Here is a 25495-nt window from a genome sequence, read left to right as displayed (position 1 = left end):
ATTTTGCATACCAATTATTTTTAAAAGTGTGTTAAAATTTTCCATTACAATTGTAAATTTGTCTATTATTTCTTTTTCCATCAATTTTTGCTTTATGTATTTTTGACTACATTATTAAGAACATATAAATTTTAAATTGTTATATTTTCTGTGGAATAGAAACTTTTTATCATTTTTAAATGACTATCTATATTAATGATTTTTGCCTCAAAATCATTTTGACCAAATATTATTACTTTAATATAGATCTTTTGGTTTGTTTGAAAGTCTTTTCCCATCTTTTTACATTCATAGAAACTTAAAAACTTTTCAATAATCTCATATTTTGGATATGCTCTATATAAGCATAACATAACTGATTTTTTTCCATTTTTATATTTTAATTGGAGAATTCAGTCTATTACATTTAATGTAATAACTAATACAGTTTGTCTCAGATATATTATCTTATTTTGTGCTTTCTGTTTGTCCCCATGTTCTAGGTTCTCTTTTCTCTCCTTTCTGGTCTTCTTTTGAATTATTTTAAAAAAAAATTTTAGCATGGTAACAATTTTATTATTCAGTAATCAAAATAAAATTTTTATTACTCAAGAATCTTGGTTATACCACTTCTTCCTCACACCTTTGAGAAAATAAAATCATTTGTGTTCTTCGGCAGTTTTCTCCTGAATTTATTACAAGTTATGCTTGTCTCTAGATTTAATCTTCATGAAGTCAATCCTGTCTTGCTCTATGTGTCAGTAATTCTCCAAATATTTAGGGCCCTGATAGTTCCATATAATAAAGAGGAAGAATAAGCCAGTTCCATTTTATAAAATCAAAATGATATTTATTTTGTTGCTTTATCAAATTTCTCCCATTGGCCCCTGATATTTTCAGTTTGAAACAAGATAAGGGAAAATCAAAATATTTGAATATCTCATTTCTGGCCCACTGACACACTCAGTATTTTTCATTAACTTTTTAAAATTCACAGCCTCACTTAGAGCTATGATTAACTTATATTTGCAAAGAAATGAGAAAAAAATTAGAAAAATCTCCCTTATAATATAATTTAAGAAATGTATCTCACTGTTTAGTAATCCCTTTTTTCTTTAAAAAACTAAGTCTTAAAGGAAAAAAGTTTCTTCAAGTAATAATAACTGGAATTTCAAGTCTGAAGACTTCTTGTAGTGTGGTGATCAGTTTCACATGTCAGCTTGGCCAGGCTATCTTACCCAGTTATTCAATCAAACACTAATCTACGTATTGCTGTGAAGGCGCTTTGTAGATGTGGTGAATATCTACAATCAGCTGATTTTAAGTAAAGGAAATCATCCTCAGTAATGTGATTGGACCTCATCCAATCAGCTGAAAGTCCTAAAGAGCAAAAGTGAGGTTTCCCTGAGGAAAAACAAATTTCTCCTAGGGGTGGCAGGTTCAGTTTCAGCTCTAGCCCCTACCCAAGAGACCAAGGCCTGCAGGCCTGCCTTTCTGATTTCAGACTTTATAGTCCCCACAGTAGCGTAAACCAACTCCTTACAAATAAATCACACACACACACGGCTGGTTCTGACACACTTGGTGGCTATCCTTGGGTCCTTAAAAAGAGTGAAAAAACTTCAAGTGATAAAAGTGTGGCATTTACAGTTAGGAATTCCTTTCTATTCAATGTTCCTTTCTTAAGTATTTTTTAGTATGGGTCAGTCAATTCACTGGCCAAACAATGAGACAAAAAAACAAAAAACAAAAAAAAAACTTCCTAAGCAAAAACTTTTTTAAGAAATCCTTCAGCTCTGAGAAATAATTCTGACTGATGTTCTGACATTTTGGAAGTTCTCTTTGATAATCTCTGTTGGCAGCCCCAGCTGCCACAACCAAAACTGCTGTCCCTTGTCACTCCCTCCCACTGCACCCATATACCTACCTTTTTCCTTCTCCAGCCTCCTCTCTCATTACAAATGTCGATCTGGGAAAAGATCCTGAGGCACTGATAAAATATCAGAGAGTTTATCTGAGCCAATATGTGTGACCACAGCCCAGGAAAACACAGAAGCCTCGAATCATGTGTTCTAAATTGCAGACCAGGTTTCAGTATTTTTATAATCATAGAGAAGTGAGGAATGGGAGAAAGGGGACAGCTCCTCAATAGCACATCAATTTTTCTATTGGTTATATAGCATTACATAGGAGCATCCTAGGTACAAATGTCACAAGATACATTTTCATTATTCCTAAGTTAATACAACTTCTTTAGGCACTGATAAGTCTTGTGGCAACTTAAAAGCAGACTTGCAGTAATAGTCCCAGAATGTGTGAACATGACTGTCACCCCATTCCAGATCCCCCATGGCTATTAGGAATTTAGGTGACCTCAGAGCAAATTTCTGGTTTATCACTAACATAATTCAGCCTTTTAAATCTTCAGTGGCCTCTTTCTAAGCATAAAAAAATTAGTCTCCGTCTACTTCTAATTAAGAGTGCCTTTTCTGGCAACACATTTTTCTTCTCAAGTGTTATTCTCCTTCTCTAAACCCAACAGCTAACACTCCAATTTTGGGATTTTCTATTTTCTTCATTGGAATATCAGAAAGCAAATCAATATAGGAAATAAATGATAAATAGATAGAGGCAAAAAATGAAACAACCTCCCCACACACAAACACACAATGATAGACTTTAGGGACAGCAAACCTGATTTCAAATATTCTGCCCTACTGTGCCTACAAAATATTCTTCTTCTTGTCAGATGTGATTGAAATTGTTTTCATGAGGTAAGTTTACCATAAATGTAACCTTCCCATTGACAGCTTAAGAAAGAACACAGATTCAATATCTTTAAAGTATTCTTCTAATTCTGATTTTTCTGCAAAATATGAGTATGAGAACTTGAGGAAAGGACTGAAGTATCTAATATGCAGATGGATAAATCAGATTGTTGGCAGTGGCAGAAGAAAAGGGAGGAATTACATATTCCCAGTGTTCTTCCTGTAAAACCTGAGTTGTACACAGCTGGTGCATTCCAGTATGACCTTACTGTTTGTTAAAAATTAAAGCATTTTCATACCAGTGTTAAACACTTACTGGCCTGGGCCCCCAAGTCCTTCCCACTTTGCCCCAGCCCCACCCACCCCTGGGGTCTCCCCTGCCTTGTCCCCACAAGCCAGAAACTAAAAGGGAGCCTGGGTTGGTGTCTGTCCCAGTTAACCCTGAAAGTCCAACCTCCTGGGTCCTGTCAATGGCTTCCCCTGGGAGCCCCACAGGGTCAGATTGTGCCCTGCCCACCCACCCACCTCTATCTTGGGCAATCCTGGAATCACTACCGGGACCCACCAGCCAGTCCCCTCTGGCTTACTCGGCAATTCCACCACAAATGCCAGATTCTGACCTCCAAAACCTGTGACCATCCACCTCTGCTAGGAGTGTATTCATGTCACTGTGGCAAGGCTTTGTATGGGAGCTGTGGCTTTCACCACGAGCATTGAATTCCATCTCCATTTTATGGAAAGAGTTGTTCATACCCACCAACTCCCACCCTCCACTGGTAATGACGTGAATTTTGTTAGTAGAAATTAGAGCTGGTGGCCTAGCTCTGACTCTGCCAGCAATCCTGATAAATACGTATTAACTCATTTGAGTGCTATAATTATAGTTATCATTAACCACCCTATACAAATTTGCAGATGAGGAAACAGAGGTCCAGAGAGGTTATTTAAACCTCAAGCAGTTAAGCCAGAATTTGAATCACCATACCGTGGCAGCAGAGCCCACAGCTATTGGATATTGGACAACACGGTCTTTCATTTGACAGGAGCAATTAAGTTTGAGCCAATTAAAAATTACAGTCTAATAAACAGTTTTATAACAATCGGCAGTAGAGATAATAAACACTTTTTAAATTTCAGATGTTATTATAACATTATATATGTATATAAATACTATAGATACATATATATTCATTCTCCTGAATATAATTGCAGCAAATTTATCAGAAGCTAAGAGAAGAGTCAGACCAAAAAGAAAAAAATTGTTGATGTAAAGAGAAGTTCTCTAATTATTAAGACTACTAGTTCCCTAATGAGGAAGATGTTGTTTGCAAATTTATTGTATTTCTCTATGTGAATTCAGAGGGAGATTTAGCTATTGATAATCACGGCGACAAAAGATTACACCAAAATGAACAAATAATTTGGAATTTATTAAAGCAATTTGATAAATGGTTTGTACTATAATATATATCACTTGGTAAGCAGTTTTGCAAAAATACAGTTTGATTTACTTAGATAATGTAAGAGAATAGATTTTAGAATTGATTTACATATTAATTTACTTTAGTATACTGGTTGTTGAATAGAGTTTGTCCCTCCATATCCGTGGATTCGACCCACCCCCAAAAGAAAATATTTTGGGAGAAAAAACAATAAAAATAAATAAAAAATACACAAATTTAAAAATCAATACAGTATAACTATTTTCCTAGAATTTATGTGGTTTTAGGTATTAAAAGTAATCTAGAGATGATTTAAAGTATTCAGGAGGATGTGAATAGGGACTTGAGCATGCAGGGATTTTGGTATCTGTGGGGGTCCTGGAACTAATATCCTATGGATACAAAGGGAGGACCGTATATTTAATATCAACCTGCATAATTAATGTGTGTCATTGGATATGGCTGAAGGTTTTGGAAATAATCTTTGAGGAAGTCCCTCAAGTCTCTTGAGGGACTATAAACCTATTGTCATAAATCCATGGTTGAGGAAATTTGGGTAACACTTGGCTCTAAGTTAACGGGAAAATCTCCTCATGGAAGAAGATCTAGAGTCTGATTTTTACATATATGAAAGCTAAAATCTAATCACTTTCCTCAAACTCTGTCCTGAAGAATATGTTAAAGGACAGGGACAACTGAATGGAGCTAAACAAAAGGGGATTTAGAGGATATTTGGCATGTATTCAATACTGACCTAGATGGAATAAGACCCTGAATTTCGGGGCAGGGGCACTCAGACACCAAAAAATTGATCTCTCGTGGGGTCAAGAGACTTCACCAGCCTTTTCCAGGTCTTGAATTACCAATCCTCAGAACAGTCCACCTTCCTTTGTTCTGTTCCTACGTTATGCAGCAATTTTCTCATCAAAATTTGTCATGTAGTTCTTATTTCCCTAATATCTAGCACAGAGTCTGGCATATTATACTAGAAATTCAGTAAGTCCTGTGAATAATTGAACAAAATCGTAAGTTCCCAACTGAATGAAAATTGGAAAGGGTTACGCTCTGTGTAAAACAACAGTATTCTGATCACTGGAAGGACATACCTCCCCAAAGAAATCTCGACATCAACACCCTGCAGTACATATCACTTTGGGGGTTTATTAGTCTGTTTTCTGTTGCTTATAACAGAATACCTGAAACTGGGTAATGTATAAAGAAATAAAATTGATTTCTTAAAGTTTTGGGGGCTGGGAAGTCCAAGGTCCAGGGTCCACATCTGGTGAGAGCCTTCTTCTTCTCAGCAGAGTACCTTGGCAACACAGGGTATCACATAACAAGGGCTGGGTGAGATCTTGCACTAATGTGTTCACCAGCTGTCCTTATAAAGCCTCCAGTCTATTTCTTGATAACCCATTAAACCATTAACCCATTAATCTATGAATGGATTAGTCCATTCATGAGTACAAAGTCCTCATAATCCAGTCACCTCCCAAAGTCTCCACCTTTCAAATACCATAGTCTGATCTCCTACCCTCTTAACACTGTTACAGTGGGGATCAAGCTTCAATAAGTTTTGAGGGGACATTCAAACCATAGCAGGGAGTGATTATTACCAGTTCCCAAAGGACTGACCACCTCTGATTACACCATCAAAACCTATTTCAGGACCTGCAGAATGGAGGACAGACTCCAACTTCTGCAAATCTCACCAAAGTATTATGTTGAAACTACAAAATTGCTGTTTCTGTGGGTAACAAGGTCAAATGGTGATTTCTTGTGGTTCCATCTAAGTATCTGCATTCTGTGAAGGTCTGTCTGGATGGAGACCAACTCCCTAGATGACATTTCTGTATTCTTACACTGTAACTGCTACTAAGCAATACTTTCTTCTTTAAACTTTGGGAAGGGATAGAGTAAGGTAGAATGTATGTGGTTCTTAACTTAGGGCATCTTACTCCCCAACTTTCTACTCTTTTTAAAACTAAAACACTTTTTTCCTCATGTTATAGAGATAATGCAAGTTCAGTATCTCACTATTTTTAAAAAATTATTAAATACAAGAAAGAAAAACTTGAATTTTTAAATACCTAAAGTCTGACCACCTAGAGATATTTAATACATTAAGTTCATCTTTTTCTTCTGCAATCTCTTGTAATTCATAACTCTGAATATACTGAATAGCCTCTATAGTCCATGTTTTTATTTCAAGTTACAATATACTATTCTATTACACACTTTACAGTTCATTTTTATCAGTTGAAAATATTCTTTCCAGTGAATGAGTTGTAACTACCCATTTTCCTATCATTGTGTATTTAGGTTGTCGTTCATTTTTCTACTATAAATAACAATGTCATTCATATCTTCATATAGTTTTATTTCTTAGGATAAATGGAATTATAATCCAGAAATGGAATTACAGTGTCAAAGGAGAGGCTATTTTAAAGGCTTTGACACATATAAAGCCATATTTTAAATCAAAGAACATGCTCATTTGTTTAACAGTGGGTCTTTTTAACTTGAGAAGGTCCTTTGTTTTATACTGTGCCTTTTGCTGCCTTCTTATAAGCAGAAGATAAAGTCACTTCCATTCTAATTTGCTAAGGAGAGAATGTCTCTTCCTTATTGGGATATAGAAGGGCTTAAAATTAGATTTCACTTGTTTCCGAGAGACAGCCCTGGGAACACACTCCCATGATTTTGGTAATGAGGGATATACCTCATACTGGCCACATACAAACAGTAATTTAGTGTGTATATGGCCAATAACCAAACCTCATTACTTTCAACCTCTCTTCTCCCTAATGTTAAGAAAGATCTAGTGACCTAAAATGCTTCCAGTCCATTTGCCTTGGCCTGTAGTAAAACTAATAAAGAGTGAACGAGGTTCCACCGGACCTTGAGAGTTAAGGGATGGAGTTAGAATTAAACTCAAGCTTTCCTAATTCCCATCCTACCCTCTTCCCTCCTGTTCCCTGGGCTCTTTTAAGGTCTGCAGTTGCCGGGAGGGGGTAGGAGGAAGACGGGGGGGCGGGACTCCACGTCTCCAAGGAACCGTCGCCTGCTCGCTGATTGGCTGATCGCCGAGCAGCCGCCATTTTCAAATCCCCGGATGACGGCGGAGGTCCCGCTGACAGGCACTTTCTGCCTCGCAGTGCTGGCGGGCACCGTGCCCGTCCCTGCCGGTCTCCCGGGCACCCGGCCACCGCCCCGCCCCTCCTCCACGCCATGAAGCCCGAGCTGGCGGCTCAGAAGCAGTCCCGGCCGCGGAGGCGAAGCCGTCGGGCCTCCGGGCTCAACGCAGATGGCGCCGCGGGGCCTTCGGCCGACACCCCCGGGCCGGAGCCGGACGGGAGGTGAGTGCGGGGGCCCGGGATTAGGGGAGACGAGTGTGGGGCCGGCGGGGTGAGGGGAGATGAGCTCGGAGCCGGCCGGGATGAGGGGAGATGAGCTCGGGGCCGGCCGGGGTGAGGGGAGGTAAGCGCGGGGCCGGCCGGGGTGATGGGGAGTAGAGCGCGGGGCCTGCGGAGGTGAGGGGAGGTGAGCGCGGAGCCGGCCGGGTGAGGGGAGGTAAGCGCGGGGCCGGCCGGGGTGATGGAGAGGAGAGCGCGGGGCCTGCGGAGGTGAGGGGAGGTGAGCGCGGGGCCGGCCGGGCGAGGGGAGGTGAGCGCGGGGGCGGGCCGGGTGAAGGGAGGAGAGCGCGGAGCCTGCGGAGGTGAAGGGAGGTGAGTGCGGGGTCGGCCGGGTTAGGGGAGGTGAGTGCGGGGCCGGGGTGAGGGCCGGCTGCAGGAGGTGAGTAGGGCCGGCTTAGAGGCGTAGCTGGGCGGGAGGGTTAGGGTTAGGGTCAGGGAGAGTGGAGGGACAGGAAGGGAGAGTAAATGTAGACAACTGGAGGTGAGTGCGGGGGCCTCCATGGTGACTGCCCGAGCGACCTGAGGCCTCTATCAGCGATTTGCCAGCCCCGCCAGCCCTGCAGGGAAGGGGCAGACTTGTGGACAGTCTCCTTCTGACCCCTTCCCTGGGGAGGACTTAGGAAAAGCCATAGTTTTATTCTCCACACCCAACTGGTTATGGGCTGGAATTGCCAAGTGCATATACTCAGAATAAAACTGTCATGGAGCAGGTGGGGTGTGGGGGGAAGAAGAATTGTCACCGGAGCAAACACCATAGTTTTAGCCTAAAGGCGAGTGTTTAAATGAAATGTTTTTCGGAGACCAGAGTCCTTCTTTGCAGAACTGACCCAATTAATGAACACAGCACAGCTCAAGGCTCCAGCCTCCCTTGTAAAGAGAGGATAGTCGCTGGCTTTTTGATTTTAATGCATTTCACGTTCTACTCGTGTTTTCATTCTGTGTGTCTGGAAAGGGTGGACACTAGTTGAAAGTTTCAGAAGACTGTGTCTGGAAGAGTAGTGGTGTAAAAAGTACTGAAGACAGTGCTTTCCCATTGTAATATTAGAGTTACTAGGTTCTAATTACAGGTTGGTCAAATTCCTTAACATCTCTGTATTAGTCCGTTTTTGTTGCTTATAACAAAATACCTGCAACTGGGTGATTTATAAAGAAAACAAATTTTATTGCTTACAGTTTCTGAGGCTGGGAAGTCCAAAGTCCATCTGATGGTGGTGACAGTGACCCAGAGGTCTCACACTGCAAGATGGTGGAAGCGGAGAGGGCAAGAGAGAGCAAAAGGCAGACCCTCCTCTTCTTTTAAAGCCCTCAGAACCACACCCTTGACCACCATTTGTAATCCATTCAATACTGCATAGTCCTACAATCACCTCTTCAAGGCTTCACCTTTCAATTACCATAATAGGATTTCCCATGCTCTTAACAATCACAGTTTCTAATACATAAAAGTTTCTAATACATAAAACTTGGGGTACACAATTCAAGCATCAGGGAGTTTCAGGGGGACATAATTCAATCCACTACAATCCCTAAGGCTATATCCTTGTCTGTAAAATGGGCATTATAATAGCACCCCTTTATGTAAGATGGTTGTGAAATTTAATGAGCTACTGCATGTAAGGTGCTTAAGTGTAGTGCCTGTACACAGAAAGCTGTCAATAAATGTTAACTGTTACCTGTCAGTTTTTATCTGCAAGAATTCCACATCTGCTTCATCTTTTCAGAAGTCTCTGTGGTTCATGTAACATTATTGTTTTAGATAAACTATAGTCATTTACATAATTTACATTCCAGTCATACCCGGGGTATTCCAATCCCGTTTTGAGAAATAGGAAAATACCTTACTTATAAACCTATTGTATGTTACTTTACAGAGAGCTAGACTTTTTCTCTGTTACTGATTTTTATTGGTTTGAAGTTTAGGGTAATCCTTACCTGAATATAACTTTCCGAAACCTTCTCTATACTGATTATAGCCAATATTTAAGAGGTAATGAAAGAGCAGAAAGAAGTCATCATCTCTAAGACTGAGAAATAGGAGAAGCAAGGAAGACTAGTTAAGGGAAAAGGAAAATAGAATTTCAAAAAGATCAAATGGAGACAGTGTTAAATTTATCCTACATTCATTCTGTAATACTGTTGAGCACCTGTCCTACTGCCAGACATTGTTGTAGATACTGGGAATTCTAGTGAACAAAACATATGAAGCCCCTGCTCTCATGAAGCTTAAATTCTGATTGTTGAAAAAAGACAGTAATCAAATAAATAAATAAAATATCAGATGGTCACATTGCAAAGAGAATTAAGTCATGGTGAGGGAGATGGAGATGGGGAGAGGGTATTGTTACCATTTCTAAAAGATTACCAAGAAAGCCTCTGTGATGATAATGGTGACAGTTGAACAGAGACCTAAAGGAAGTAAGGAAGGAACTAAGCCATGTGAATATTTGGGGAAAGAGTGGTCTGAACAGAGAGGAGCAGCAAGTACAAAAGCTTTGAAGTAGAATCTATCTGATATGTTCAGGGAACTTCAAAGAAGCTGGGGTGATTAAAGTGGGGTGAAGCAAGGGGGAGGATGGTAGGAGGTAAGGTCAGAGAGAAGGCTGGGCTCAGATCATATGGTGCCGATTGTACCATTGTAAGGCCTTTAAATTTGACTTAGATTTGAATTGGGAAGCAAGAGGAAATTATGTGACCTGTATTTTTGAAGGATCACTCTTATGTAGCAAGGATAGAATCAGGAAGGCCAAGAAATTTATTTCAGTTAAGACAACATGTGAGAGTGATAAAGGTGGTGAAAAATATTCATATTTGGGATGTTTTTAGAAAAATATTCATATTTGGGATGTTTTTAGAAAAATATTCATATTTGGGATGTTTTTAGAGCTGGCAGGATATGTACATGTATTCAATATGGAATTAAAAGAAAAAGAGGAATAAAGGATGACTCCAAGTTTTTGGCCTAAGCACTAGAAGAATGGCAGGTTTTTTTCTCAGAAAGTAAATGGGCATGATGAATTCTGGGTGTCATAACTAGTTTACTGTGGCTAGACACTAGTTGTACAGGATTAGAGACTAACACAGGGATAGGGAGGAGGTAATGATAAGAGATTATGCTAAAGAAGTTAGAGCCATATTATGAAGGGGCCTTGTATGCCATGACAGAGTTTGGGTTTTATCTTCAAAGTGATGAGGAAGTACTGAAAGACTTTAAACAAGCCAGTGGCATAATCATATTTGCATTTTGAAAGGTCACTTTGTCTTCCATGAGCAAATAAGTAACATTTTGGTCATGGTACTCTTTCAATCTCATGAAAACTATTCCCACAACAAGTGCTCATATACATAAAATTTCAGGAAACTTGTGGACCCTTGGAGCCCAACTATGTAAACCAACTTCAAAATCCCAAGTGTAGATGATGGATCAGTGGGAAATCAGTGTGCTGTAGCCTAGATGAAAAATGATGAGTGTGTGACTCTGATACCTGGCAGTGGGGCTAGAGAACAGGAAACATTGAGTGTGGTTACTTTCAAGAAGTTTCACTGCAGCAGGAAGGTAAGAAAGAATAATAGAGAAAGGGGCACAGTTTATGAGATAGACTTTCTTTTTTTCTTTTTTCTTTTTTTTTTTTTTAGCCAGCACCTTGATCTTGGAAGACTCTTAAGAAAGTATAAACTTGATGTTCTGAGTGGAATAAGCAAGAAGAGGGAGAAGTTGAAGAGACAGGAGAGAAGAGAAATGATTAAACAAGCATCTGAAAAGAGAGAAAAGGATAGAATCCAAATTAAAGGGAGAGAATTTAGCCTGGCAAGGAACTATGAATGGTATAGTTATAGATAAGTTTGAAAAAGAGTGTAGGTTGTGAGCAGAAACTTGAGGGCTTTCTGATCAGGCTCCTATTTTTTGTATGAGGTGGGAAATAATATCTGCTGAGAAAAGGGTGTTAATATAGGCAGCCTGTAGAGAGTCATGAAGTTAAGAGAACCATGGAAGGAAAATAGGGACTGAACTAATCTATATTCCATTTTCCAGAAAAGATATAAGATCATCTACAAGAACAAATAAAATACAACAAGATAGTATCAATTAATAGTGGGACAAGAAACAGCTATTTAAACATGATATCAGATCCAGAAATCATAAGGAAAAAGATTGATGTATATGACTATGTAAATATTGAAAAACTTTTTCAGGCAAAAAACACTGACAAGAAAATGAAGGTAATTGTCTTTAAAAAAAAAAAAAACAGTGATCACATACCTTACAATTTACCCAATTAAAATGTACACTTGAGTGTTTTTTGGTTTTTGGTTTTTTGTATATTCACAGATATATACAACCATCATCACAGTCAATTTTAGAACATTTCATCACTTCAAGAAAAAAAGCCTGTACCCTTACGCTGTTATTCCCCTCTAAGCCTCTACCCTTTACCCCAAGCCCTAATCTACTTCCTATCTCTATGAATTTCCCTGTTCTGGACATTTCATATGAATGGAATCATGTAATGTGTGGCCATTTTTGATGGGCCATCTTTTGCCCATTTTTTAATTGGCTCATCTTTTTATTATTGAGTGTAAGAGTTCTTTATTCTGGCTACAAGTCACTTATCAGATATATGATTTGCAAATATTTTCTTCTATTATGTGGGTTGTCTTTTTACTTTCATGATGTCCTTTGAAGCACAAAAGTTTTTTGTTTGTATGTTTTTCTGTTTTGTTTTGCTTTTTGTTTTTGGCAGCTGACCACTACAGGGATCAAACCCTGGACCTTGGTGTTATCGGCACCATGCCTTAACCAACTGAGCTAACTGGCCAGCCCCACAAAAGTTTTTTTAGTTTGATGTAGTCCTATTTGTCTATTTTTGCTTTTGTTGCCTATGCTTTGGGTATCATATCTAAGAAATCACTGCCAAATCTACGTCATGAAGCTTTGCCCGTATGTTTTCTAAGAGTTTTATAGTTTTAGCTTTTACATTCAGGTCTTTAACCTATTTTGAATTACTTTTTGTATATGATGTGAGATGAGGGTCGAACTTAATTCTTTTTCATGTGACTATTCAGGTGTATCAGCATCATTTGTTGAAAAGACTATTCTTTCCCCATTGAATAGTCTTGGTACCCTTGTCAAAAATCCTTTGACCATAGATCTATAAGTTTATGTTTGGACTTTCAATTGCATTCCCTTGATTTATGTATACTAAGGTACTTCAAAAAAGTTTTGGAAAAATGGAAATAAAAAGTAATACAAATCTTTCCGTGAACTTTATGAAGTACCCTCATATATATATATATCCTTTTGCCAGTACCATACTATATTCATTACAGTTGCTTTGTAGGAAGTTTTGAAATTAGGAAATGTGAATCCTCCTACTTTGTTCTTTTTTTCCCAAGATTGTTTTGGCTCTTCTGAGTTTCTTGCAATTCCATGTGAATTTTAGAGTTAACTTACCAATTTTTAAAAGGAGTCAACTGAGATTCTTATTGTGTTAAATCTGTAGATCAGTTTGGTGAGTACTGCATCTTAACAACATTAAGCCTGCCAATCCATGAACAATGGATGTTTTTCCAATCATTTAGATCTTCTTTAATTTATTTCAACAGTGTTTTTGTAGTTTTCAGAGTGTAGTTTTGCACTTTTTGCTAAATGTATTCCTTTTTGATGCGATTGTAAATGGAATTTATTTCTTAATTTCATTTTCAGTTCAATCATTTCAAATATGTAGAAAAACAATTGATTTTTGTGTATTGATCTTGTATTCTGCAAACTTGCTGAACTCATTTATTAGTTCTAATAGTATTTTAGTGGTTTCCTTAGGATTTTCTTAGTGGTTTTCTTAGGATTTTATATGTATGTCATCAGCAAATAAAAATAGTTGGTTTTTCCCCCCAACCTGGATGCCTTTTATCTCTTTCTCTTCATTATTGCCCTGGCCGGGACCTCCAGTACACTGAATAGAAGTTGTAAATCTGGAAATCTCTGTCTTGTTCTTGATCTTAGGGGGAAAGCATCCAGTCTTTCATCATTAAGTATGATGTTAACTGTGGGTTTTTGTAGATGCCTTTTATCAGGTTGAGGAAGTTCCCTTCAATTTCTAATTTTTTAAATGATTTTTATCATGGTAGGTGTCAGATTTTATCAAATACTTTCTGGTTTTTGTTTTTGGTTTTGGCCTGTTGAAATGATCATTTGATTTTTTTTTTTTATTGATATGATGTAGTATACTAATTGATTTTTTTGGATGTTAAACCAACTTTGCCATGCAGGTGTAAGTCCTACTTGGTCATGGTATTAACTCTTTTTGTATATTGCTGTATTCTGTTTGTTAGTATTTTGTTGAGGATTTTTGCATCTGTATTCAAATTGGTCTGTAATTTGCTTGTGATGTGTCTGTCTGATTTAGGTATTGGGAGGATAAAAATGGCCTCATAAAATGAGTTGGGAAGTGTTCCTTACTCTTCCATTTTTTGGAAGAGTTTGTGAGGAAATGGCATTAATTCTTTAAATGTTTGGTAGAATTCAGTGCTGAAGCCATCTGACCCTGGGCTTTATTATTATTATTAATTCAGTCTCTTCCCTTGTTATAGATATGCTCAGATAGTCTATTTCTTATTGAGTCAGTTTCAGTAGTTTGTGTCTCTTTAGGAATTTGTCCATTTCAAGAAAGTTCTCTAATTTGTTTGTATACAGTTGTTCATAATTTTTTAATCCTTTTTATTTTTGGAATGTAAGTAGTAATATTCCTTCTTTTATTTCTGATTCTAGTCATTTGAGTCTTCTTTCTTTTATCTTGATCAGTCTACTAAAGGTTTGTCGATCTTGATTTTTCCAAAGAATCAGTTTTGGCCTCATTGATTTTCCTCTATTTTTTTTTTTATTCTCTTTTTTATTAATTCTCACTTTAATCTTTGTTTCCTTCTTTCTGCTTACTTTAGGTTTAGTTTGCCCTTTGTTTTCCAGTTTCTTAAGATAGAAGGTTATGTTACTGATTTGAGATCTTTTTCTTTCTTAATATAGGCATTTATAGCTATAAATTTTACTTTGAACATTACTTTAGCCGCATCTTGTAAGTTTTGATATATTGTGTGTTATCATTAATCTCAAATTATTTTCTGATTTCCGTTTGACGTCATCTTTGAGCCATTAATTATTTAGGAGTATATTGCTTAATTTCCACATATTTGTGAGTTTCCCAAATTTTTTCTGTCAATTTCTAATTTCATTCCATTGTGGTTGGAGAATATACTTTGTATTATTTCTGTCCTTTTAAATTAATTGAGGTTTGTTTTATGTGTATGGTCTACCGAGAAGAATGTTCCATGTGCACTTGAAAAGAATGTATATTCTATTTATTGTTGGATATAGTATTCTATAGATGTCTGTTAGGTCTAGTTGGTTTATAGAGTTCAAGTCTTCTGCTTGCTTGCTGATCTTCTAACTGTTCTACCATTTTGTGTTTTCTCTCTGGCTGCTTTTAAGAATAGGGAAGAGAAGGTGGGACCCAGTGTACAAATGGAGGTCTGACTTTAGATAATAACAAGAGAAGAGAAAAGAAAAGTTTATTGTAAGTTCCTAGATTGGATAGTGTAAATATGTGGGATAATATAATAAGATGGAGGGTCATAAGCTGAAAATGAGGTGGGGTGGTATTAGAAGAGTAAAGAAAGAAGAGATCTGAAGTTATTTCAGAGGGTGGGAAAGGAAGTGACTAGGGAAATGTAATAGCACTGCTGGTCAGAACTTAAGACCCACTTGAAATTTGTGGTCAAGAATTTCAAGTGAAACTAGTCGGCATGGGGGTATGTATATATATGTGTGTGCTACTCAGTTTACAGGGCCCACCCTTTAATCAACCTGACCCGCACGGTTGAAGCTTATTTTCAGCCACACCCATTGCTAATTGTTAATGGTGGCCATCCAAGCAAGACACAGACTAGAGGATGAGCTAGAGAATAGAAATAACGGATATGCAGAAGCTAGAAGAGTTTATGTTCTAAATCTGTACCAAGTTAAATAAAGGATCATGAACCTAATTTTGTCTCTGCTAAATGTGTTGATACTTGGGATTCCTTCACACTGAAGTAAAAAATTTTTTCAACATGATGTATTTGTGCTGACTGCTACAGGATATGGCAAGGGAGAGATAATTGGTGGGGGGAGTAGAAACATCTGGAATCCATTGGAGTATATAAGTTTTCTATGAAGGTGCTGCCTTTTGTATAACAGGCCTCTTAACGTCTTTCTCCCTCTTCCTTTCTGTTCTGGGTCGTAGGCAAGGATCTGCTCTGAAAAGGTCTGGGCCATACTGTGTGGTTCAGAGCTCAGGACAAGGTCTGGTTTTCTGGCCTAGTTTTCCTGATACAAAGTCTGTTCTGGCCCAGCTTTGATTTACCTAATTTTCTGTCTTCTCCTCTGAGAAAGTATATTCTTTTAATATTCTTTTAGACTAGTACCTATATAGCCAAATAAAATAGTGTTTAAGTAGTTTTGGCTTTACAGTCAGACTTCCTGGGTTCAAATCCTGGCTTTTGAGAACCTTGGGCAAGTTACTTAATCTCGTTAAATCTCATTTTATAGTACCTATCTATAATATTGTGAAAATTAAGTGAGATAACCATAGCAAATGTTCCATAAATATTAGGTATCATTATCATTATTTTCATTTTCTGTAGGAAACACTAGAGCTATCACTTACCTTCTATCAGGAACATTTAGCAGTTAGGTCTATCGTCAGCTTTCGTAGAGGGGGTTGCTATGGTCTGAATGTTTGTACCCTCCAAAGCTCATGTGGAAGCTTGATCTCCAATATGGTAGTGTTGAGAGGAGGAGCCTTTGGGAGGTGATTGGATCATGTGGACTATGCTCTCAAGAAAGGATTAATCTATTCATAGGTTAATAGGTTAATGGATGAGTGGCACTGGTAGCTTTATAATGAGAGCAATGAACACGTTAACATGCACTCGTGCCCCCTTTTACTGCCTCGGGACTCTTCAGAGAGTCCCCAAGAAGACCCTCACCAGATGTGCTCCTCAGTTTTGGACTTCCCAGCCTTCAAAACTGTAAGAAATAAACTCCATTTCCTTATAAATTACCCAGTTTCAGGTATTCTGTTATAAGCAACAGAAAACAGACTAATACGGTAGTATTGTATTTGTTAAGAGCACAATGCTAGAACCAGATTGTTTGGATATGAATCCTGACTTTGTCACTGACTAGTTTGAGACCTTGACCAAGTTAGTTAATACATGACCCCAGTTTCTTCATTTATAAGATGAGATTAGTAATAATCTCATAGAGTTGCTATGAGAATTGTGAGTTAATTTTGCATAAATAGTACAATAGTAAGTAGCATATAATAAGCATTCAGTAAATTTTTTGCTATTATAAAAACCATTAACTCATCCATTTTGGTACAGAAAGAGAGGGCTTTAGGTACTAGAATTCCTTTTATATATGAGGCATTTGAAGTCCAATGAAATCTCACAGCTAGATACTAGAATTTTATCCTATAATATATGTCTTAACTCCTAATTTAATGTTCTGTTTTACCATGCTTCCCCCACTGAATATCTCTAAAGAGATGTATTAATAATATTAATTGGTGAAACAATCACTATCACTCACATAGGTACATTTAAGGAGCTCTTCTTTGCAGTTACTGTGAATATTGGATATAAGTAACATTTAAATAATTTTATTTCTGCTCTTTGTGGCCTTAGGGGAATCCATCGAACATTACACATAACTTGTATGGCAGGAATATACATACATACTAATCCTTTTAAGGATTTTATAATATTTTCCTTTTTTGCAGATTTGAAGTAATGCTATCCACTGGTTGAAAGATAATACTATGATCTGTGATCTACCATTATTTGTAGGGCTTGCTCTTTGAATTTTGTTTTTCCACTAAAATTGATGGATTTATAGAATGGATATCTGGGATTAAAGGTATAGTCTACAGCCTTGGCTAGCTGTAAGATCGGGGGGGGGTGGTCCTATTTCTTTTAAGGGAATTTAACTTTTTGAATGGTATATTTTTTAAAACATTTTAAACTAAATTAGGACATATATCACAAATGATTGAGGTATTTCTTGATAACCCAAGATCTTCATTTTTATTACTGTGTATATTAATGGTTGCTAAAAATTCTTATAGAAGTTTATAAGGCTATTTGCTCACACATCAATTGATTGTACTTTTAAACAATTTTACTGGAGTATAGTTTGCATATCATAACATTCACCCTTTTTAGGTGTACAATTCAATGATTATTAGTAAATTTATAGAGTTGTGCAACCATCACCATATTCCACTGTTAGAATATTTCATCACTCCCTGCTTCCACCCCTAGCCCTAGGCAGCCACTGATCTGCTCTATAAATTTCTGTTTTCTGGACATTTCATATAAGTGGAATCATACGATATGTAGTCTTTTGCATCTGCCTTCTTTCACTTAGCATGTTTTTCACGTTCATCCATATTATAGCACACATTAGTATTTCATTCTATTTATTGTCACATAGTATTCCATTATATGGATATACCACATTTTGTTGCTCCATTTACCAGTTGTTGGACATTTGAATCGTTTTCAGTTGGGGCTATTAGGGATAACGTGATGAACATTTGCGTAAAAATCTTTGGACATAAGTTTTTATTCCTCTTGAGTGAATTACTATGAATGGAGTTGCTGGGTTGTATGGTAAGCTTATCTTCAACATCTTAAGGACTAGCTAAACTGTTTTCCAGATACTACTAGATTTTTAATGATGTATGCTTTTAGACTTTTTTTTCTCTTCCCTCAACTGTTACTTGCTGTTGTCACTATCCCCTGAATTTGCTGCTGCAGGCAAGGCAACTTGATAAACCAAACATAAGAACTGCATTAAACAAGGGCTGGCCCATCCGTGGCTCACTTGGGAGAGTGTGGTGCTGATAACACCAAGGCCACAGGTTTGGATCCCTATATAGGGATGGCCAGTTAGCTCACTTGGGAGAATGTGGTGCTGACAAAACCAAATCAAGGGTTAAGATCCCCTTACCAGTCATTTTTAAAAAAAAAAAAAAAAAAAAAAAAACAGAAGTGGATGTCTACTACATCAGATATTTGGCCCAAATTAGTGAATTGTTTCTGTAATAATTTTCATTGTTTTTTGCCTGATTTGCAAAGAAATTGAGAAACTGAGTTGCCCAGCACCCCAAATATCAATAAATGTTAAAACTGCAGATGATAGATTATATCATTCTTTCTGCATCTGTTATTCTGGCATTTACAGATCAGCATTTATTTTAGCTATTTGTGAGTTACGTGTATTAGTTTGTAGTTAGGGTAAAGCATTTATTTGAGTTGCCCTGCTGGTGTGTGAGAGCAACTTCCTTATCCCAGAAGCTACATTTTAGTGCTACTGTATTCTTTTCTTGTTTTCACATAGGAAGTAATTCCTCTTAACAGATCTGGAAGCATCTCAAACAATTTTCAATTATACTTTGTCATATTTTGAGTGTCTGTATGCCTCAAGTCTTATTTTTTGCTAATGTTAATGACCTAGTCTGCTTTATTCCTAGCGCTAATCCTTCCATTCACTTGCTTTTTAAAAAAATATTACTTCGCTGATTCATTCTGGTTGTTTTCATCCTAAATATCTAGTTCATGATAAGCCAGTATCTTTATATTTTTGTGATTTGTTTTCATTTTTAATTGAAAGAGTTATATTGTTTTGGGGTTAAGAATATATATATATACAGTGCTTGTCACATAGTAGGCACTCAACAAATGATTACTATTGCCCCTTTTGTAAATCGTTTTTTTAAAACTTCATTTCATTCTACATTCATTTTTTATAATGAAAGTACTTGAAGGTAAATTCTGTTTTTAAGGGTGTATGCTTTTTTTCCTGTTAGTAATAACCTTGTTTGATACATTTGTTTAAAGTGTTCATTGAGTACCTTTCTGCCATTTGTAATTTTAGCTCAGCTCTTATATGCCGGATGGAGGACGGTGGTGACACAAATCAGAATCTCTGAAAATATAATTTGGCTTAAGAATGAAATAACAGGATGATTCTGTTTTTTAACAACAGCTTTGCTATTCTAATTACGCTTTGTTTAGACAAAATAAGTTTAGTGTAAATATAATTTATATTATTTGAAAACACACCAAATGATATGAATGGCAGTATGTTAGAGCCCAAGGGAAAACTACAGTGAAGTTAAATAAGAAACACAATTTAATACACTAAGCTAGGTCCTTAATGTATTAGTTGATTTTATGTCTTAAATGTTATTATTATTTGGACATATGAAAGAATATATTGGATATATGGAAAGAACATTTGGATATATGGACAAAAATACTTTAAAAGATGAAGGACTGCCACATCATGCTCTATGTCTTAGCCTTCAAAACTGTGAAGGTGGTCCTGTGTATCTTCTGGAAGGGCCAATTATAATCTTAATGTTTTATAAAATCAAAATTTTTTTCCCACTAGGATTTAAAATAGCTATTAAGTTTGAGTCTGACCTCTGTGAAAAATAAGTGTATGTCTTTCCAAGATTTGTAAAACTTGGCCCTGTCTCACATACTTTCTGGGCACAATTTGTCTTTTGGGTTTCGTTTTCCATGGGTATCCAAAATAAATAGGAACTTGTTATTGAAATAGGAAAAAAATAGCATTACTGTAAAGCTGATTGCAGATAGCACTGGAATCTTACCATCTGACTGGAAATATTTTTCTAGTTTGTGAACCTTTTTAAGATTCCTAAGAACTGTTTTTCTTTCCAGCTTTCAGATATCAAATTCATTCTGAGGTCAGTATGGTTGTTTCTAGAGAATAAAGAAATTAATAGCTTTGATTTTGTAATTCTCCTTCATACCTATACCTGAAAGGAGGTACTCAGTGAATATTTTAAGTGCCACACAACTACTACTTTGTAATATATATATTTTTATTAGATTAAAAACAATCTTCTAAGAAATCACAATTGCTGCTTCTCAACCCAGTCCCCACTGTTTGCTCTTTTTAACTATGTGGTATACAAGAGGATTTCAAAAAGTTAGTGGAAAAGTGGAATTAAAAGATAAAAATAAAAATATAAACTTTATTTCCCAACATAAGCCCCGTTAAGTTCAAGACACTTTTCTAAGTGATGATACCAACCACTTAGTCCATCCCTAAAAAACTGAGGGTCCTGGGAATTTAATCATGTCAACATAGTCCTTTTTACATTATTAACTGAAGAAAAATGGGTGTTCTTTAAAGACTTTTTTTAAGATTAGAAAACGAAAAGAAGTCAGAAGGAGCCAAATCAGGACTGGAAGATGGATGCCTAATGATGTCCCATTGAAAAACTCTCACAAAATTGCCCTTGTTTGATGAGACGAATGAGTGGGAGCATTGCCTTCTCATTTAAGCTGTCATACTTTCAGCAAGTGTCCTTTTCATGGTCTGATTAATGCCATATTAATAGCCTTTGTTTTTCTCATTTGGTTGGTTGGTCTTTGTGTATCACACAAGGGAAAAAGAAAATCTCTGTATTTACATTTGTTTACATCCGAAATGACAGTTTATAAACTGTCTTTATCTCCTATGCTAGATATGTTTTGTGATTTTCTACATCTTTTATAAACATAGAAGTTTATATTTAGAAAGATGAAATCAAGTTTGTCATAGGACTCTCTTGCTTTATTTCTTTACATTGAATGGAAAAAAAGCACACAAAAAAATCTGTCACTTCATAGTAAAAAACAAAATTCTAGTCAAATTATAATCTTATTTGAGAACTTTATCTCAAATATAGTTATTAAAGCTTTTTATTTGGTTTATTAAATTGTAATTTCTAAAACTTAGAAGGGATTTACAACATGAAATGCAAATAACATACATTCAGGTTTTTATTATGTGAAGAATATTTTTTTATTTTTGTTTTTTAAAATTTAGGCATGAGTGTGAATATCAAATTTTTTGCACTTACTAAGTTAGTTCATTTTCTGTTCTTTTTTTTATTCAGCCTATTAATGCAATATATTATATTAACAGATTTCACATTATTGAACCTTGTATATGTTCCTAAAATAAACTCTGGTTGGTTTGGTGAATATTTTTTTAAATCATCTGTTCACTAATTTTATACAGGCCCTTTCACTATAAATAAGATTCTGAAAATAACCAGAGCCTATACCCTGTTTTATTATTTCATTTTGCATAAAGTCCCTTTTATTTCTAAGATTGAGTGACTAATAAGTTTTGAAAATGTGGGGGAAAAAAGTTTTTTAGCTGTCTAGTGCTTTATTATACTGATATTACTCTCTACTATTTATCATTCTAATTCTCTCTAACAGATATTCCCTTCGGAGAGGTAGCTCCTTCACATTTTTAACACCTGGCCCCCACTGGGACTTCACTTTGGTGAGTAGATACCTGGTCTTTTATTTAAAAGCATTGCATAGAATTTAATTCCTAGTTTGTCTTTCAGTCTGGTTGTCTACAGCTCAGTTATCTGAACTTCTGAATATCTTAAGGAACAGAATTTCTGTAGCCATCTTTGGCAATCTCATTTAGTCCTTTTCTTTTTTGCTAATAAGTTGAAAGAAATTATTTCAAGTAAATATGAAGCACACTAATATTTTGTAAAGTACTCATATCTATTAATTTTTAACTCTATGCAATCCTTTCTCTTGTTCCTACCAATGTTAAATTTAAGAGTATATATTACAAAACATGATGTTATTTTTATGTACATTCTCTAACAGCTTTTTTCTTTGTTGAAAAATATAAAATGTTTGTTTGTAAGTAATATATACATAATGAATGAGTTATTTTCTGCTATTAATTGTCTCAGAATAGAGGGATTGCTTCATTATTTTTAGAGCAAGACTTTACAGAGGCATTTAATTTTGTGTGAAGTAACAACAAAAATTGACTCTTTTTGTACTTAAAATTCATTACCTCGTAATACATATAAAAGTAAAGTATGGACAAATAGATTATAATTCTTATGCATTTCTTATTTGGGGAAATACCAAAAATGATTATGTTTCTAGTTTGCCAAACATTACTTGCATGTATGTTTTGATGATATTCCGATGGATTCAGTAATACATATTTAATTTGTATTCTGTTCTTTTATATTTAATATATATTTTTTAATGGGTATTGTGTTCGAGATGTCTGTATTGTTACACCAATTACATATATTATTTGGCCAATAAAGCATTCATAGCAAGAGTCTTATGACTTTAATGCAATTCTGCATTTTCCTTTGACATGTTTCCCATCTTGGTCTCTTTCCCTCACAAGCCTATGAGCCTAAACTTAAACAGTATGTTATAGTTTTGCTCTGCTGCCTTGAGCATTTCCTTATTGTATGCCTTCATTCCCTAATGGGATGGTATTCTGCTCCATATTCTCTTTTTTCTTGTAGTGATTTTATATAGGATTTGACTTTGAGAATTTTCTGCTCATTTTACACTGCATTTAGTTTGTCTTAACTTTTTTACAAAAAGACTTGGTTCAGATAGCTTTTATAACTTCACAGAGCTCCCTCTTGTGTTGTTTCTGTAGTAACTTGCTATCTGAGACCTCCTGGCCCCATTGTTTTCCCCACTTCTATCTGGATTTTGCTTTTATTTTTCTCTTTTCTCCAATGTCCCTATCCTGCTCCATTCCACTTCCAGCAATTTCTCCTCAGTGTGGGGCCAGGAACTGGAAGGGAGCCCTGGCTGGTCAGTTTTAAAAGTTCACAAGAGCTGGGCTGTGTCACAAATAATCTGAAAAGTTACTTTGAGATGCGGGAGAATGAAGTATTACTCAAGGGTGCTTATTAAATATTGATTAAAAACCAGAGGTGATAGAAAAGTACACAATTTTGTCACTACTAGGACTAGCAGGGCTGAGTGAAGGTGATGAATGATTACTGGAAAGCCAAGGACATGGATGTTCCTCTTCCAGTAGATAAATCCTGCTTTAGGCAAAAACCTTAATTACTTTGGGCCATGAGAAAAGGATTTTTTTTTCTAGTGAAGACCCTCCCCAACATTGAATAAATAATATGTTTCTTTAAAAAAAAAAAAGTTACCGTTATATATAAAACATAAATATATTTACTTTTTCTGTAAGAAGTACAGGCAGCCCTTGACTTACGTGAAAGCTCTGTTCTGAAAAACATTATATAAGTAAGTTTTCTAATAGGGTAGAATCACCGTCACAGCAAGAGATGACTTAGTCTTGGGAGGTAGAGGTGCTATTTAGACAGTATATGTGCCGGAGAAAATTTATGAGCATCACTCATCAAAAGAATTTTGGGGGGAATACAGCCAAAGGCTTAACTTTTTAAAAGTGATTCTTCTAGTTGTTATCTTTGTTTGATGGGATAATATGCATTCCTTCAGTATGAGAATGAAATATTTTTTCTCATTACAGAAAAGAAAACGAAGAGAGAAAGATGATGATGTTGTAAGCCTTAGCAGCCTTGATCTGAAGGTAGGCCTTGCTGCCATGTTGAAGAAAAGCACTTTAAAATATGCAGATAGCATTTTATTTCTGTGGTATAAGAATAATGAATACTGGTTTTGCAGGGGGAAGGTAGGTGCATTTTTAAAGTGCAAAATTGAATAATTTTGGCTCATAGATACCCTCTTTTTGCCGTTCTACTTTGATAAAAATGAGGGAGAAATCACTCTCAAAACAATGTTAGACTATTGCTAGTGATCACAAACACAAATGCGTAATAAGACAGACCCATAGTATATACAAAGAAAGGAGGCAGCAGAGGGATTATGGGGAAAAGGAGAGCACCGGACCCCTCCTGAGAGAGGCAGCTACTGCTGTGTTCTAGCCCATTGGTGCATATAGGATTGCCAGAATCTGAATTTGTATATGAAATCTTCTGAATTTTAAATGTTGAATCAAATTATTCTAAAATATAAACCATGCAAGCCAAACAACTCTTCTGCAAGTCAGATGTGGCCCATGACTTCAAATGTACAACCTTAAATGTACACTTGAAAATGTACAGTAAATGTACACTTAAAAATACTTATATCCTTTTATGTAAAATTGCACTTAAGTTGAAAAATTTGGAATTACTTACCCCATTTTTGTCAATTGGCAAATTTTGCTGAAGCATCTTGGTTTTAAGGAGTCTTTTTAGAAGATTGTTATGAAAAAGTTCTGTTTTTTTTTTTTAAATGTTCGACATTATGTTTAGCAGCAGCAGCAGCTGCTGCTTCTTTTTAAAGACAAGTTCAGCAAATCAGGTTTTTTTCTTATTTTTGGTACATAATGTCTTCATAGAAGTATTATGTGTTTTAAGTGTTAGGCTTTTTGCAAAACAGTTTTAGTTGCATTTAAAATATCTGGTAGTCAGGGCCAGCCCGTGGCTCACTTGGGAGAGTGTGGTGCTGAAAACAACAAGTCAAGGGTTAAGATCCCCTACTGGTCATCTTTTTAAATAAATAAATAAATAATAAAATATCTGGTATTCAAAAAAAAAGTATGAAATGTTAACCGTGAGTACTTTTACGTATGCCTCAAATCAAATGATATACAGAAATAAGACAGTATTTTTAGTGTGCCGCAGTAAAATACTTGGTTAAGCCTATTTAAAGAAAATCCTCCTTTTCTTCAATCCAGCTTTAGCAATTCTCGGGATATGATCAGATCAATCTCGTTTTGTCTTTCCACTCACCTTACCCCTCTTATGATTTTGAAGCAAATCCTGGACATCAAATCATTTCATCTGTAAATATTTCATTATCTATTAGTTTTCATCATCTTAAAGATAAGAACTATTTTTTTAAACACAATTAAATACCATTTTTCACAAAACAATACAAAAAGCAAAACAATAACTTCTTTTTTTTTTTTTTTTTTTTTTTTTTTTTTTTTTTT

At 36.1% G+C, this 25495-nt stretch overlaps 1 protein-coding gene across 1 annotated transcript in view; it reads left to right on the top strand.

The window, feature by feature from the left end:
* Positions 1-7330: 7330 nt before the first annotated feature.
* Positions 7331-25495, top strand: part of NET1 (neuroepithelial cell transforming 1) — a 41040-nt gene continuing 22875 nt past the window's right edge. Inside the window, exons 1-3 of the mRNA XM_008585693.1 lie at positions 7331-7548; positions 21946-22012; positions 24026-24085. Of these exons, the coding sequence (XP_008583915.1) occupies positions 7421-7548; positions 21946-22012; positions 24026-24085 (255 nt within the window). The 5' untranslated portion in view covers positions 7331-7420. The remainder of the gene's footprint in view (positions 7549-21945; positions 22013-24025; positions 24086-25495) is intronic.

The sequence above is a fragment of the Galeopterus variegatus genome, unplaced genomic scaffold, assembly GCF_000696425.1.
Source record: "Galeopterus variegatus unplaced genomic scaffold, G_variegatus-3.0.2 Scaffold3674, whole genome shotgun sequence".
Taxonomy (NCBI): domain Eukaryota; kingdom Metazoa; phylum Chordata; class Mammalia; order Dermoptera; family Cynocephalidae; genus Galeopterus; species Galeopterus variegatus.
This window is presented reverse-complemented; position numbering and strand designations above follow the sequence as displayed.